This window comes from Helobdella robusta (genome assembly GCF_000326865.2).
Source record: "Helobdella robusta unplaced genomic scaffold HELROscaffold_19, whole genome shotgun sequence".
NCBI classification, from domain to species: Eukaryota; Metazoa; Annelida; class Clitellata; order Rhynchobdellida; family Glossiphoniidae; genus Helobdella; species Helobdella robusta.
This window is the reverse complement of record NW_008704034.1, coordinates 207,683-225,771: the sequence shown is the minus strand read 5'-3', so window position 1 is coordinate 225,771 and position 18,089 is coordinate 207,683. Positions and strand designations below refer to the sequence as shown.

The following is an 18,089-nucleotide window of genomic DNA, read 5'->3' as shown; positions in this document are numbered from 1 at the left end:
ATTGAGAAAATGTCTTAAGCTACCATCTTTGCAAGATAATACTCCCAATAGATGTATGAGGAGTGCTATAGTTCAATCGTAGACTCATAATGTAACAATTTATGACTAAATCTTTCATATGAAGATGCTAAATAATCAATTTTTTTAATTTTTTTAAATTGAAAAAACATTTAAAATTTTTGTTTCAATTGAAAATAAAGTTGCGTGTTGAAGGTATGATGTTTTAGAACAATTAAAATTTTTAAATTGTGAAACTATAAAAAATAAATTTAAGAACAAAATATTTCAAAAATTATCAAAACAAAATCAATATTTTTCATTTAATAGTTTTGTAAAATTTCATCAAAACAAAACACAGATATACACATATAAAACACGCTTACACATGTATAGACACACGGACACATATATAGACGCAAGCACATACACGCACGCACACACACGCACACATACATACAACACCACCTACAGACAACTAATGATAGTTAGTCACGTAGAGTCTGTGATACACGCATCGGTGACGTTGCATTAGATGGTTACTAGTTATACAGAAGCCATTTTTTATAAGTTCGGTTAATATGTCATCAATATTCCATCTCATAAACTGCATGAGGCTGGCATCAATCAACTGCTGTTGTTTTTTATTTGCTTCGTGAGTTGTCGCTCTGTTTCTCTTTTTACATACGTGTCTGTCTTTATTTTCTGTCTGTCTGTCCGTCTGTGTTTGTCAGCCTCCACGAGTCACTACAAGAAAATAGATGGATTAAAAAAGATTATAAGTATATTGCATTTCTGAATGTGTTTTGCTGTAATACCCCTTTTGGGAAGTTTATCTTATTTATTTATTAGTACGTAAGCATATTTCTAAGAGTTTACAGTTCATTTAGTAATATTTTGATCTCTCGTTTAATTATTTAATATGTATGCTTGTTAACGTTGATTATTTAGCACAGAAAGTTTGCTACGCTTAACTTTCATTGATCAAACAATCTTCGTTAAGTTTTGAGTGTAATTAATAAAAGTAAAATGAATTCAGGCAAACGTAGTTTTTGCATCAAACCTAACCATCATGCCTTTACATACACAATCACAAAAAGCAAACAGAATCCCACAAACAAAAACAAAATTCTAAAGAGTTCATACACAAAACTCAGACTATAAAACAGACACACACAACAGACACACACGCGTATGTAATACACATGGTAGACACATATGAACGGGCAAATAACACTTTTGTACATTTCCCATACCACATGAACACCTAGATCACATACGCCAAAAGTTTCCACCTGCAATGCGAGTACATTGTGCATTAGTAGCGCTGCAAATAAAAATCAGCCTACCATCGCCAGATGGAGGACCACATCATCAAATCCACATTAAAAGTTCCGAGTGCTAAGCTGGACCCGGTCAAATCTCGGAACGTGTCAACGGCTGATTGGCTCATTCATCAAATCACGTGACAATCAACTTGGTATCCTATTGGTCGTGTGGGTAGATAATTGATAATTGCGTGATTATATCGTAGTAAATAAAGTGAATTTTTAGTTGAGTGATTTGTAATAGGAGTATCCAAAATGTTGTCTGTCTGTTGTTGCTGTCTGTTTGAACGAAATAGACACAACAATTAGATTACAACTATTATTTTTATATTATTAATAGTGGTAGTAGTAGTAGTTTACTAAACTAATTCGTTATAAGTTAACCATCAGTTTGTTTGTATACATGAAATTTTTTCTTCTAAATGGTTTCGCAAACAATTTTTTATTTAATTATTTCTCTGTCTATCCGGTCTTTGCTGTCTTTTTCCAGTTTTTCTTTAGTTTCATCATCATCATCGATGTCATTTTTGTCATTATTATCACTATCGTCATCATTATTATCACTATTACCATACAACATGTTACTGTAATTAATAAATTTGTTTGTCTGACTTATGTCCAAAAAATTTTTAGACGTGTTTTTAAAAACTTTAACGAAATGTTTTTTAGATGTTACAGACGAGAAAGTTTATAAGCGCGGCCAAATTTTAATTGCCTATATTTCTTTTGAGTTGGTTTAATAAACTAAGAAATATGAAAATTAAAAAATATTCATTCTAATTTATTTCTCATCAATTTTTCAACATTTTAGGCTTTTCAATAAAATGTTAAAGCAACTTTTTAGTATTTCAGATCCCAATTTTACATAATCAACAATTCTCTGAATTTTATATATCCAACAATCCTCAGTAGAATGTCGATAGAGTGAATAACATAATAACATATTAATAATAATTTTTCAATTCATTTAAAAATTTAAAAAATCCTTTATTTTCATGACAAACCATATATACATATCCTAAAACAATTCACATTTCTTAGTTACTAAATTATTAACAGTTACTAAATCAAATCAAGAAAACTTGAAATTATTCAAATTGGTGTGTAATCATCAGCCATGAAATGGCAATGCAAGGAAACTCCCAGATGAGTCGGCAATTCTCAACACTTATTTTCCAACGTCAACTCCAGACCAAATCATTTTCTTTTGTCATCATATAACTTTTGCATTACTTTTGTGAATGGTTCTTCTGGTGTATGAAGATTAATAAAACTCATGGTGTTTCAAGATGGAATCCACTTCTTAGTGCCAGATTAAACTTTACATTTTTTTTACTTCCTTATTTGTCTTCTTTTTCCATTAAATTTCAAATAACAATTTCAAAAAATTATTTTGTCAACAATCATCGGACTGAATTGGTTTTTTGGATTGATATTAATATTTATACTTTTAGCACATTCAAATGAAAAATTTAATTCTGTGTATGCCAAGATGCTTATATGATATTTTTAACACAGACTCAGCTGTTTAACATGGTTCAAAACAAATCTGCCTACGCAGGCACTAAATTGATTGCATCATTTTCATCTTATACAGAATTTTTTGACACAGCATCAATTATTTGTTTTGCTTCTTGACATATCTGAAAATTTTTACTCCTTCAATTGGATTTTCTGCAAGTTTTGTAAAAGTGAGCTTAATGAGTTTTTTTATATTTGTTTAAACATCTTGTACGAAAAATTTTTCGTTTGGACTTTTTACCAATCTTTCTTTGTGAACCTTTTAAAACAATTTATTTATTCATGCTATGATAATAAAATGTTTGAAGATTACCTGCCACCGCATTTAAATAAAGGCAGATAACATTCTTTCATGTTTATGAATTTTCGCAAACTTGGTAGAAAGTTTAAATTACAAAAAAAAATTAAAAATTTCTGCAGGAAAAAAAATCATTAAATTTTTTTTATCAAATTCTGGCGGCAGCTTTATAGTCAAATTTTTTTTTTTTTGATAAAATTAAAAAAATTTCATAGAGGTTGAAAACAAAAAGTTCATAAGCACGGCATAGTTCGACAAGAGATTTTTGACAAATTTATTTCTTGTTTGCATGGTCATTCAGTTGTTCATGAATTCAGTCATTGATCCATGTCATGGTTTCCGCATATACCCTTACATGAAAACACACACACACGCACACACCACACACGCACACATACATACATACATACACACACACACACACACACACACACACATGCATGCATACATATATACATACTAGTCAGCAGTCCTCAATCGTTCGGTGTGTACTAAAGAGAACTGGGAAACTTGTTATTGGTAGCCTAAGATTTGATCATGTGACGCCGACCTTGAACGAGCTTCAATGGCCGACAATAAATAAAAGAGTAGTCTTCAAAATTGCAGTTCTTATATTAAAATCTTTGAATGGTGTGTCACTAGAACTTATGACAAAAAAAGCTACATCGACTTTTCATTTCAGGTCGGATAATTAGAATCCGCTCTCTGGGCCGGTTACACGTTTGCAAATTAGTTCAAGAGACATTAAAGTTGCTGGTCCCTTTTTTCGAAATAGACTTCTACCGGCGTTGAGAAGATCTGGACTTTCATTGGAATTATTTAAGAAAACATTGAAAACATTTTTTAATTTTTGTTAAACTGTGAAAATTGTGACTTTTTTAATTTTTAATGTGAGAGCTCATGAAACAGTTTTAATTAGCGCTAACAAATTGTTCCTAATAAATAAAGGTTAAAGTATACTCTCTCTTGTGCGTTTGCTTCAGAGGTTTCAATGACAAACACAAACAGCGTATATGAATACGCGTGAAAACCACGCATCATGCACATTGCATAAGATAGGCGGGGACCTCTTTGCATTCGAACCCAGTCATTGCAACAGCAAGACCAGGCGCGTTTAACCATTGAGCCATCACATCACGCCGCCCATACATACATTTGCTAAATTATTCCACTGAAATCTTTCGGTTTAAAAATCGAAACAAAAATTGATGATTGCAGAGCATTGCAATTTTTTGGCAAAACTTGAAATGCATTCCCCATAAGGCCAGGACATAAAAATCTTATTTAAACATTCTCTTGTTTCTCTTTTGTCCACATTAATAACTTTTGTTCTTCACATGCATGTATAAGCACGTTATATTGTATACATATGTGTGTATCAGTATGCTTACTTATGTTATATCTGTCTACAGTTCATTTGATGTCCATTTAAATCAAATTTTTATGCACCATAACCTCCTTGTTGCCTACTCTTACCTTTCGAATTAAGAAATTGTATTGTATGTATGCATATGTATATTTTTCTACAATATGCATTATACTCGAATCCAACTTTATAATTATAGTACACACACACACATTCACACATTGATGAAAAAACGTTAATTTAAGTTGAAAATACACATGTGTATATACAAAAAGTTCTCATGAGAATAATAAAAAAATTTAAAAATGTTGCCTCTGAACCTTCCTGTCAATTAAAACTTGATAACAGCTGATTACAATGCAGTCAGAGTCTACACGTTACCCTTCAATTTGTTTTATTTAGTGTCCAATCTCCGAACAAAACCTCTCATGTGGCTCTATGTGCATTTAAATCATCTAATAGACTTCTAATTATCAATCTTTTTTTGCAAAATTTTAGAAAATTTTTATTTTTCTGAAAATGTTTTAAAGTTAATTTTTCTATACGAAATATGAAACAACGATTTTAAATTTGTAAGTTTTTAAGTCGTGTTTTACATTCTAAAAGTAATGAAATAAAACATGAAACGTGTCATTTAAAAGTTGCCTGCTCATTATATTTTTATTGATAATGAAAATTGTATAATTTGTTCAATTCATTAAACATTATTTTAGAACTAAACAACATTAATCATTATATTTGCTATTTTTCAGTTACATACTCTAAAAACTTTTTAATTTTTATTGTTATGAAATTTGCCATCAATAAATACTATTCATATGAATGAACAAGAATCACAGTAATTTGATTTTCATCTTATTGAAAAAAATTTTATTATTTTTGACCCGAATTTTCAAAATAATTGTTTATATTGTCGCAAGTTATAAACGAAAGAATGTAAACACGTTCCGGTTTGTGCTTTCTTAAACTTTCTTAAATTTCTTCATAACAAATGGTCTGTCAATATTTGTGATATCAAAATTTTTTGTGAAATGTTTTTAAAAAACAGGCATTATCCATCCAACCCTTCCTCATTAATGACGTCGTCTGTGACGTGTCGTTAGCGTTATCATCTTCCTTGACGTTCTCCGTCATGTTAACTTTACAATCTCATCTATTAATTTGGTTATCGTTGCAAATATTCTCATTATTTTTTTATTTTTTGAAACTGGAACAAAAAGTCCTTGGATCCTCTAAATCTTTCAACGTAAACATCATCAACATAATCATCATCATCATAATCTCAAAAATTACACCAAAGTATGCAAAGCAAAATATTTTACACAACACCTCACAAAAGTCAAATGTATGAAGACACATGTGGACCAACACATGAAACATTGGCACTTTTCTATTCTAGATAATCGACGGCACATCCCTATTTGACGACATCATCATGACGTCATCATTATGCCATCATATGCAGCCAATAGAGCGAGAAGCTTTCAAATCGTTGCGCTTCGACAAATATATCTCAAGACATTAAACATTCAACGAGTTAGTTTAAGAATGTGTGCACGTGTATGTGCATTCAAGCAAGCACTTTGCACATGTACACACACATACATAACTATATATAATTAGATACATATATATTTATAGATACATTTGTACAGATGTATCATGCTTACGCGTCATATACGTGTGTCTTTATCTGAAAATGTGTTTGTTGCAAAGCTGGTTGGTGAATGCGCTTATTTTAGTGAACGAGATTTTAAGAAGGATTGATGTTTGGTCTCTTTGCTTCATTCGTTGAAATGTGACGTGTGGTTGTGTTGTGATTGACAGTTGCCGTGCTAGTGTTGTTGCTCCTGCTGTCGTTGTTGTTGCTGTTGTTGTTGTTGATGTTGTTGTTGTTGTTGTGATGTTGTTTGGGGGTGTTAATGTTGTTTGCTTGCTGTTGTTCGTTTTGCTAATGTCGTTGTTATATTATTTTGTGTTATTTCGTTTTTAAACTAAGAAACTTATGAATGTACACTTAATTAACAAAGATCAACTTGGCAGGTTTGATAAAAATCATTTTATACACACGCAATGAAAACTCGATATACAGTTGTCAACCATGATGGATGCGTGCAAACTCCATGTGATGAGTAGTGCGTTTGTACTCTGCACGATGAGTGTGTGTGTACTGAATATAATATTTTATGTGACGATACGTGTGGTGGTTGGAGATGAATTCAGTTAGATTACGGAGGAAAACGGTTATTATTAAGATTTATGGTCCTGAGTTTATAAGTTGAAAGTCATTTGAAAGTGAAAAATGATTGAGTTGAGAATATTTTGTCTCTTGAATGAATTGCTGGGGAAACGAGCGAGTGATTGACTGAATGAATGACTGAATGAATAAATGAATGAATGAATGAATGAATGAACGAATGAATGAATGAACGAACAAACGAACGAGCGAACGAACGAATGATTGAATGAATGAATGAAAACGGCAATTTAAGATGATATTTAAAGCATATTTATTTTTCAGCGAAACATTCGCAAAAAAATTCGATGGAAGTTTCAAAATTTTAAAGCACCAAACATACCTACCAAAGTGAAGTTAGCCGACAGACAGTTTTGGATCACATTTGGTGTATGTCGTCACAACCTTCATGAAATATTCACTCTTAAAAATTTGTAAAATTTAGATAAGAAAGAAAACAGATGATTGGAAAATTAATCAAAACCGAACGAACGCCATGCAAAATGTACGGGACGATGATGTGGTGATGATGATGGGAGGTAATGTGGTGTAATGTGATGACAAGATTTTGTAATAATGTAATAATAATGTGGTAATGTAATGTAGGTTGTAGTAATGTAATAATGTTGTAATGTAATAATGTAATGGTGTGAGAAAGTGATGTCATGACGATGTAATGACGTGATGATGTTATGATGAAAGGATGTGATGACGGAAAAAACATTAAATGACAGGAAGAAAGAAAATGAATGATGGTGGCATTAAAAGTGGATTAATAAATAATTAACCACTCTGTCTACTTAAATATATGAGACTAGCCCACTCATGCAATCAATCATTCATTCCATTCAACATTCAATCAATCATCTAATCAACCAATCAATCAATCAACCAACCAGTCAGTCCAACAATTGACCAACCAATCAATCAAACGCTTTCTCTTAATTCTTTAATTTTACTAGATAAAAACTATTCTTGATCATTTTTTTAATTAAGTTTTTTATGGCTCAACTTTTTTAAAAGAAAAAACATGTTTTCAAAAGTTTTTTGCCAACATGAAATTATTTTTTGCTTTTTTCTCTTCTATTTAGCAAGAATTTATTTTAAAATTATGATGAATAAATTTAAATTGTGAGAATAACCACTTTATAATCTTTGCAAAATAAATATAAAAATTAATGTCGCTAATACGCTTTTTAAAATAAAAAACATACTCACCGACAGTAAAATCAAAATATCAACAAAATTAAAGCTGTCAAGGTGTTACATTATTCCTGTCTTAACTCACAGCTCTGATTCCTGGACAATTTTTATAGAAATGGAAAAAAAGATTACCATTGCTGAAAAGTGGTTTTTGAGAAGAATTTTGAAAATTAGTTGAACTTCACATACTACGAATGAGGATATGTTAAAGCAGTCCCTTTATGAAATGAGGAAAATACTACAGATCATCCGACGGGGGCAGTTAGAACTTTTTGGTCACATCATGTGGAAGGAAAGAATGGAGAATCTAACATGATTATGAAATGAGGAAAATACTACAGATCATCCGACGGGGGCAGTTAGAACTTTTTGGTCACATCATGTGGAAGGAAAGAATGGAGAATCTAACAGCTACATGAAAAATTGCGGGGAAAAGAGATCGCGGTCAACAACGAATAACCTTCGTGAAGTCCTTGTGTCACTTGTTGAATATCACCACACACCAACTCTTACAAAGTGCTAAAGATCGGGTTTTGTGGAGGTCGATGGTCGCCAATGTCCTGAAAGGATAAGGCACGAGAAATAAGATGAAGAAGAATTTTCTTTTAGTACTATAAATGTTATTGTTCGTATTTTTATTCTTGTCATTATTATAAAAGTAGTTGATAATGTTGTTGATGTTTATATAAGTGATCTAGTGTGATGATGTACGATGAAATAACATGCAACGTAAAACGTGTGAAAGGTGAAACTATAATAATTTAATAATAATAAAAATTATTATTAATATAATTATTTAAAGGCGAAAAATTTATTAAAGATTTATAACAAATAATAGTACAATAGTATTATTTATTTTCCAATAAAGTCAGAGCCATTTGAAATTAAAAGAAATTTTAATTATCCGACCAATCAATCAAACGTACGCACACTCCACTCAACCAATCACAGAAACGACAACCCATCATGGGACAAATGAGGTCATCATAAGTGTTGGCCGTCTCATTTATAATGTGTTGATGTTATTGGCTGAGCTGTGTGGATTGATGTAATGTAATGTGATGTAATTTGATGGCGTTGTTGCAAAATTATTGAGCGTGGTTCAGTTAATAAGCCAGTAGGTGGTTTTTTAATGTTGTGTGACAATAAGGGATGTAGTGACGTGATGATAGATAATGTGATGACATTGAATCTTGCCTTGAAAATTTTGAAAAATTTTTGCTTAAAAGCAGCAATGACATCTCCATATAAGGTGATATTCATCTGACCGAAAATGCATTAGATCCCAATTTTGTCATTCCTCACAAACAGACCACCTATCACAGACGGCCACACACACACACACACACACACACACACACACACACACACAAACACACACACATTTAGGTTTATGCATGCAAAAAAATTTGATGTCATATACACGAATCTAACTTACACATAAACTTGGAAATAAATAAAATTCATGTTTTGAAAGAAAATAAAGAAAGAGGTATATAAATAATTAATTTAATCAAAATAGCCAGGATAATAATATTAGCGCTCCTAAAGTTCCAAGTGGAGGTTTTCGGTTTCATTTTGACAGTTTTGGAAACAAAAATTTGAAACAAAAATAAAATAAAATATAGAGCTGAAAGTTGAGTTAGAATTGTAGCATGCTGTTACAATTATTTCATTCAACCGTAATGATAATTGCGGCTTTATTCGATTACATTAACAATTTTTTTATTTATGTCTTTTAGAAATAGTTTTTAACAGACAACCTTGAAATGCCTAGAAGTCTGTTCACCATTTGCAACGAAGAAGTTTGTGTGTTTGCACGTACATTCGTCTGAAGAGTTCATATTAATTGTATTGATACATATGTTGTTTGTTGCATTGCATTTGGGAAGACCGCCAAAATTTATGACTGGCTCGTTGACGCCTGCCAGCTAGGTCTTACAATGTAGGAAGTTCATATTGCACAGGTTTCTCTGCAGGATTCTAGTTGTGCTTGTACGTTCCTGCATTTTATAGCGGTTTCACTTACTAATTTATTAGTCTTGCTTGTTCATATTTCAAGTCAATTTGTATTTATTTCTCTTTGTTGATATTATTGTTGTCGTAAAAAGCAAACTGTTTAGAGTTTTATTATTACTCTTGTTGCAGTTAATATTAATGGCATTGTAGGTTCGGTAAGCATTGAAACTATCGTAACGGACGGGCGGAATTTATTTGTGAATCTCATTCCACATATTGTAAATGTACATTACAACTGTGTGTACAATCCCACACATAAGCTGCCAGCTAACCAGAATGTGTGCGTCTGCTTCAGTAAAATCGGAGGGGCACATTTACCCCTTAAAGATTGTCGGGGGCTGGGTTGAAGTTTCAAAATAATTGAACTACCAAAATTGCTCAATAATTCAAATTAAGTAAAATAAAATTTGTAGCAATCAAAGTTGGTAAAAATTTGTCACTGCTTTTTCTTGCATAAGAAGTGAAGGCATATATTTTTGGAAAAATATATTGGAATAGTTATAGCATAGTGAACGGATTCTTAAAAACATCTACATTTTGCGTGGCAATAATAATTTAACGTAAAAAAACACTTTTTGTCCTTTCAAAAACATTTTTGTATCGATCTGTAGCTTAGATGTGCATGCTAGTTAGAACAAAATAAAAATAGGCCGTCCAATATGAAAGAACGAATGAGGTGGCTCCTCGAGATGGAAATCACGTGATCGTGACGTAATTGGGTACGACAGGTTTGGCCTCCTAATTGGTTAGAAAGCCAATTTGCTGGTATAGAAAAGTAAAGAGAAATGAAAACGTATTGCAAGGAGAAGAGAGAAAGAGAGATGGATAGTTGGGCTACTGATACAGAGAGAGAGAGAGAGGGGGGGGGGAGTGTGTGAAAGACAAAAAGATCAAAAAAATATTATGAATGATTAAATAAATTTTTAAGAGAAGTTTTTAGCAAAAAAATAGTTTGAATTGTGATTGAATATGTTGCAAATAAATTTGTACAGCGGTTCAGACCCTGCTTGCTTCTTAGTGTAAAATAACAACATTATACATGGATGGAAGTAAGTGGAAGTTGAGACTTAATTGGATCAAAATGAAGCTCTCCACGGAGTAAGCTCATTAAATATCTTTTAGATTGAGGTGAGTTTTATTTAGCAACAAAAATTTGTGTGCCTGTCACGTGATCAAAATGAAAGAGGATTTGTCTTTGAACTTGCTAAGTATGTATCTATGGTGTCGATGTACAGTTTGTATCTGTGTACTGTTTGTTTGTATTCATGTATTGATTGTATCTATGTGTTGTTTATATCTTTGTGTTATTTGTATCTATGTATTTTTTATCTGTGTATCTTTTGAGTTGTTTATGTTTATGTATCGTATGCAACTGTGTTTTGTTTGCGTTAATGCATACTTTGTATTTTTGTATCTATTTAACTTTTTCACCTGTGAAACATTTATCTGTGTTTTTTGTCTTTGTATTTTTTGTCTTTGTATTTTTTGTCTTTGTATTTTTGTCTCTGTGTTTTTTGTTTATGTTTTTTGTCCATGTGTTTTTTGTTATTTTAAATTAGAAGTTTGAGGAAAGTGGCTGGGTGGGAGGATTGAAATGATTGAAGTGACGGAGAAGATAAACACAGTTGGAAAATTTAAAATATTTAAATGATTATTGTTTATTAATCATAAAATAAAAAAACTTTCCAAAAAAACAACAAAAAAAGAAATTGCAAGCAAAAATTATAGATGAAAAACCAACAAATAACAAATGAGAAACATACGGAGCATGTAAGAAAAATGAATGTTGAATGACCGACAAAGAACAAGAAGTTAATTACGACAATTTATTTTCAATCTTCTCTGAAGGGAAAACTCGATAAGCTGGAGAGAAACATTACTACCATTGAGTAAAAGATCACAAGTGACTTCTGATTACTTCTCTGATTAGTTACTTTGAGTAGCCTATCTATTAGTTTTTATATTTTTGCAAGATTCCATGAATTCAACATTTAAACATTTACCTAATGTTTTCACAATTTGTACTAGAGAATAATATTTTTTCTTATTACAGAATGTGTTACATTTAATTTGTTTATACTAGATACTAGATAATTATATTTTCTTTACAAAAAAAATATATTTTGTTCAGTTTTGTAATGCCGATAATTTAAATTCAGGCAGGCAACAAACAGACAAAAAACAATATACAAGCCTCATACAGACAACATATAGACAACATGCAAACAATGATGATTGGTTAAAAATAGATAGATTGTTGAAAATTAAATAAATAGAAAATTCACAAATAAATGGATAGGTAAATAGATGATAGTAAAAAAATTGATAATTGAGAGATGGGTTGATAGTTGCAAAATGAATGGACAGCAGAAAGATGAATGAATGAACGGTTGAAATATGGATGGATAGTTGTAAGATGGATGGATGGATGGTAGAATGATGGAAGGGTAAATGGATGGTGGAAAGATGGATGATTGTTTAGCGCTTTGGAGCATATTATCACTCACAAAGGCAGCGAAATAAATAAATGATGACCACTTGCAAACGAAGCTCATTTTGTGCTACAACAAGTTTCTTTTTCAGTGAAAATTATTACGAATTTGTTTTTATAAAATATTTGTACGTTATTTCGTAAAAAAAATTCCATTCAAGTTGATTCCAATGAGAATCTACAATTGTTTTCAAATAATTTCTACGTCGTTTATTTTAATGGTTCAGTTACTTTGTTGCCTTCCAAGCGTTCATGCAAATCAAAATACAGAAGCAGTCTGAAACTATCTTCATGAGATGTTTTGCTGAAATGAATTTGCAAAATGTAAAATGAATAAATCGTTTCAAGCTGTGGAAAAGTAAATATGTCATAAGATGATCGCCAGAACTGCCTGCATGGCCTGTATTATATTATGTTATAGATTCAAACGTGGGCTCGGCTCGCTAAGATTGGCCGTGATTAACTATAGAGGGGTTAGCGAATGCAAATAAAAACGTTGTTGTCCCATTAAAACAATTTGAGGTTTGATGAAGATTTTGAAAAATAGTTTCAAGCCAAAGAACTGCAGAAGTTTTTATAACTGCAGAAGTATTTATAACAACTCACATCGGAGTAGACACACAGCTCAAGAATTTTTAAACAAGCCTAAAAAAACAGACAAGCAGACATTGCACATGTAGGAAGGCGCATTCTTGTCGAGAAGAATTTACAGGATTTAATTATGAGACTTATAAATAAGGGAACAATGCCAGATGGACGTGAGTTATCCGAAGATACATATCACATTTAAATTCTCTATAATTTACACAATGCTTTCTTTCCGCTCTATTTTCTTGTTTTAAATTTCATTATCTCGTCTTCTTCGCTCACTCTCTCTTTTTTTTCATTCATTCTTTCACTCTCTCTCCTTCATTCACTTTTCTCTCTATTCTCTATTTCTCTATTCTCTTTTTCTATCTCTCCGTTTCATCTTTTCTTTTCGCTCACGATAATATTCTGCAAAAATTTTCAAATTTTTTTCAAGTTTTTTTTCAAGCGGACAATGCTTCAAATATATGTTTAAGTGCTTTAATTCATTTGATCTTTTTTATATATATATATTTTTTAAATTGTTCATTTGTCAATGTATATATAATATATATCTAATATATAATATATATATATATCTAATATATATATATATATATAATATCTAATGATGTTGTTAACTTTGTTGATTTGTTTATGTTAATGATGTTGTTGATGTTATTGATGTCGATTTTTATTTATAAATGGTTATCTACACATTGCGTGTTAAAAAAATAAATGTTTTTCCATCTATTTCATGTTGCTATTTTGGCTGTTGCTGTTGTTGTTGTCTTTTTTGTTGTCTTTGTTGTTGATTATATTGTTGTTGTAGTTGTTGTTGTTGTTGATTACATTGTTGTTGTTGTAGTTGTTGTTGATGCTGTTGATTACACTGTTGTTGTTGTTGATGTTGTTGCACTGTTGTTGATTACACTGTTATTGTTGTTGTTGTTGTTGTTGCTGCAGTTGCTGTTGTTGTTGTTGATTACACTGTTATTGTTGTACTTGCCTGCTCGCTAGCACACGACATATTCAGCTCGCTCATGCTATACATAGATCAATTTGCACCATTATCTACGCGCACAATTGAGAAAAAATAAAAAAATTGCCTCCTCCGGTTTTGGTACTTATCATCATCATCATAGTCATCATCATCATTTTCATTGCCACCACCACCAGCTTCACTATTATTATCATCGTCGTCATCGTCTTCATCATCATGGAAGACATCATCATTGTATTCATCATATTGTTATCATCATCGTAATCACGCTTTTATTTTTATTCTTATAACGACAGTCATCAACCTGAATGTTTATCATCTTCATCATCATCGTCATCACCTATATTATCATCATCACTATCATAATCATCATCATCATCTATTTTATCATCATCAGCATCTATGTTAACATCATCATCATCATTTACGATTATCATCAGTATTTATCATTATCATCATTATCATCAGCAGAAGCATTTGTCAGCAACGTCATCATCATGGCCATCTTCTCCATCATAGTCATCATTACCATTATTTATTTATCAATGCAACCTAACGATAATAATCATCCTCTATTATTTTTTCACTTGTTTTTGATGACGTATGAGATCACATTTTCTTCTCTCATGGTATTTTTTTATCACGATTACATTTTCTTTGTTTTTTGTGTTTATACTGCTCTTGTAAAATTTTACTATTACCATATATTAAAAAGTCATTTTCAGAATTCAAAACAAATAAAAATGAATTAACGAATTTAAATTTCAAATCCGTACCTTTATTATCATTCCTCATTATTAACGTTTTCCTTATTTAACCTTTACTACTATTATTATTATTATTATTTTTCATATTTGACCTTTATTATTATTATTTTTTGTTGTTGTTTCTCTTATTTGACCTTTATTGTTATTATTATTATTGTTTCTCTGATTTAAAATTTAGAAGAAATGAGAACAGGCACACGTAGAGCATGTGAATACGCGTCATTCTAAGCATCACGTCCATTGCATAAATAATTGGTGGGGATCTCTTTGCATTCAAACCCGGTAATTACAACAACAGAACCAGGCGCTTCTAACCATTGCACCATCCCGTCACACCTAATTTTTTTTATCCATTCAAAAACTGAAGGTGTGATAGACGACACGGAAGATGAGGAGTTGTTATCTGAGGTGGTGCAGAGGCTGTGGGTGGAGATGAAGAGGAAGATGAACATGTACGAGGTTGAGATGGTGGTCGAATCCTGTCCTCATGTCTTCAGGCTCGGAATGAATTCTCTCATGACTGGTTTGTTGCTTCAGTTGAATGCCTTCATAAATTAATTTTCAATTGTCCTATTCAAAGTTATTCAATTGTAGTACTATACTTCTAGTATTACAACAACTACTACCACTTTTACTACTAATGCTGCTACAAAAACAACAACAACTACTACTACTATTGCTGCTGCTGCTATTACTGCTACTACTACTACTACTACTACTACTACTACTACAACGTTTTGTATTATCCTTATGTTTTGTGCTAATTTTTGAGCTGTATTGATTTTGATAATGTGTTGATGTAACTTTGTGACATTAAATAAATATGTATTGTTGATGTTTTGTTGTTGTTGTTGTATCGATGTTCTTATATATCCTTGCCTAGACTTCCTAGGTATGTTTAGCAGTAAGAGATCGAGCGCCTTTATGAAAAATTTGATCAATAAGTTGTTAGGACAGGGCGATAAAGAGATTAATATACTCAAGTTAATGTGGTTATTGATGCAAATACTCATTCAATGTCACGTTCTAAATGCTCGGCCTGTCTCAATTGATGTATCTACACTTTTAGAATTTATTTTTTGTCGCTACAAAATAAGTTTTGTTTTGCTTGTCTTGCACAGTCTTTCGTTTTGTTTTGCATTCTGTGGTTCACTGCATTATACGTATCAACACTAAAATGTGAAAATTACTAGTTTTAAAATTTGAAACCATTGCATTTTCTAGTTAGAATTTTTAAAATAAATAGTCAAAATGAATAGATCAACTAATTTAATGAACTTTTGTATAAAATATTTCATTCAACGTTGAAATTTTGTCAGGCATCAATTATTCAATCATCATTCATTCATCTTTCCATTTGCAGTTTTAATTAAAAAAATGAAAGAATGAAAATAATTTGTATTTTAAAATTATTAAAAATCTCTTTTGTTACTCCAAAAAAAAAATGTTTGGCATGGCACGAATCGTTTTTAGGTTTTTTAAATTAAAAACGTCACACAGTAGGAATAAAATGTTTGGTGCATGCCTACTATGCTGAGATTTGCTGAAATTTCAGATACGAAATTCCAACAATAGAACATAAATTGAAAAGCCGTTCATTTGCAAGTTTTTAAAAATTTATTTAATTTTATTTTAAAACAAAGTAATAAATTTCAACTCTTTTAATTAATTTAACCAAAAGTGGCTGGCCTTCAATAGATAAATTTTTAGACGGTTTTTCAAAAAATTTATTCGATTACTGTAAACCGTATGTTTTTGAACAAAAATTTAACTCACACGTAAAAATTATTTCAAATCTTTTTGATAAACTTGTTGGTAATAAATTATTTTTCATAAAGTTCAACTTAGATAAGTTTAAGATTTTGATTTATTTACATTATTTTGCTATGAAACCAAATTTGTTAACAGAGTTCTGGGTTAAAAGAAGTACGCGAAAATGTTCTAAGCAAAATATTTGATTAGGAAAAACGGAATATCTGGTCACATGATCTTTTCAGCTCCCACAAATAAGGCTAATTAATATACGTCCTGCCTGCCTGTTTGCAATCACAATTTTTCATTCACCCAAATTTTCTTCTCAACATTTGAAATATATGGAATTCCATTCCTTTTTTTAGTAACGTTCCAGTAGATGAAATAAATTTCAATCAAACTGCAATAACACTAAAAATATTTGTTGAAATGTTCACTACCTCCACTAGCCCACATGTCCGTAGGCAACAACAACAAGCTGGCTCTCATCGGTCCATATTCTCCACCTTTCGTCGTGGCCTCCCTCAAGTACGGGACCCCTTACTTCATCGTGAGAAACCCGCTCGTGAAGAGCGACCCCTTACAAAACCCACAAAACTCGCCAACATTGAAGGCATCCCAACATCGCCAACCTCAGCAAGACCAACAACAGCGATTGAAAGTGCAACGATATTTACAAACCCAGCAGGTGTACGAGAGCCACAGCAAGGCGTACAACTTAATCTCGACGAGACCGAATACACGTGGACTCTCGCTCTTCCTCATTGATCTACTCAACCACTTCCGCTGGTTCCACGTGGCTCTGCTGTACGTCGCCGACACAGGTAGGTCAGAGTTCATGTCATTGCTCTTGTTAATTATGTCACTGCTGTTTTTCATGTTGTTGAAAGATAAAGGTCATTCCTTCTTTCTTAATAGCATACGTCAATACGCTTGAAACCACGTAGCACACATTTTGCATGGTTATAGGTATCGTCGTTGTTGTAGTTGTAGCTGTTGTTGTTGCTGTTGTTATTGTGGTTGTTGCTGTTGTTGTTTTGGTTGTTAATGATCTAGTTGACGTTGTTGTCATGTTGGATGTGGTTGTTATGTTGCAACTGTTACCTTTATAAATATAATTGTTGTTTATTGGTTTAACTTAAACCCCAATATTATCACTATATGGAGTTGTGACGTTGTTGTTATCGTTTCACCCACCACTATTTGTTTATAAAAATTATAAGGTTCACACTTGCAGTCCTATATTAAAAGTGACGTGATGAAGTTTGATGGATCGAATGATCTTTCCTTCTTATTAATACTCCAGCCGTGAACCATTCACATGTAATGATTTCGCTGGAGCGTGAAAATTTTATAGCATGCTTGCTGCAATCAATTACTTTTAATCAGTATTTTTATTAAAATTACTTTATATATCTATAATATATATATATACTATAATATATATATATATATATATATATGTACTATATTACTATGTATATTTATGTAGTATATAGCACTCACTACTTTTGTTGCTAATTTTATCAAAAGTTTCTCCT

The 18,089-nt window shown here is 31.5% G+C and overlaps 1 protein-coding gene across 1 annotated transcript; it reads left to right on the top strand.

Moving 5' to 3' along the window:
* Positions 1–17,002: 17,002 nt before the first annotated feature.
* On the top strand, positions 17,003–17,860 carry HELRODRAFT_170793 (hypothetical protein; the record flags this gene model as incomplete). Its single annotated transcript, XM_009016625.1, has 2 exons — positions 17,003–17,372; positions 17,772–17,860. The coding sequence occupies 2 exons, from the start codon at positions 17,003–17,005 to the stop codon at positions 17,858–17,860; spliced, it is 459 nt and encodes a 152-aa protein (XP_009014873.1).
* Positions 17,861–18,089: the final 229 nt, after the last annotated feature.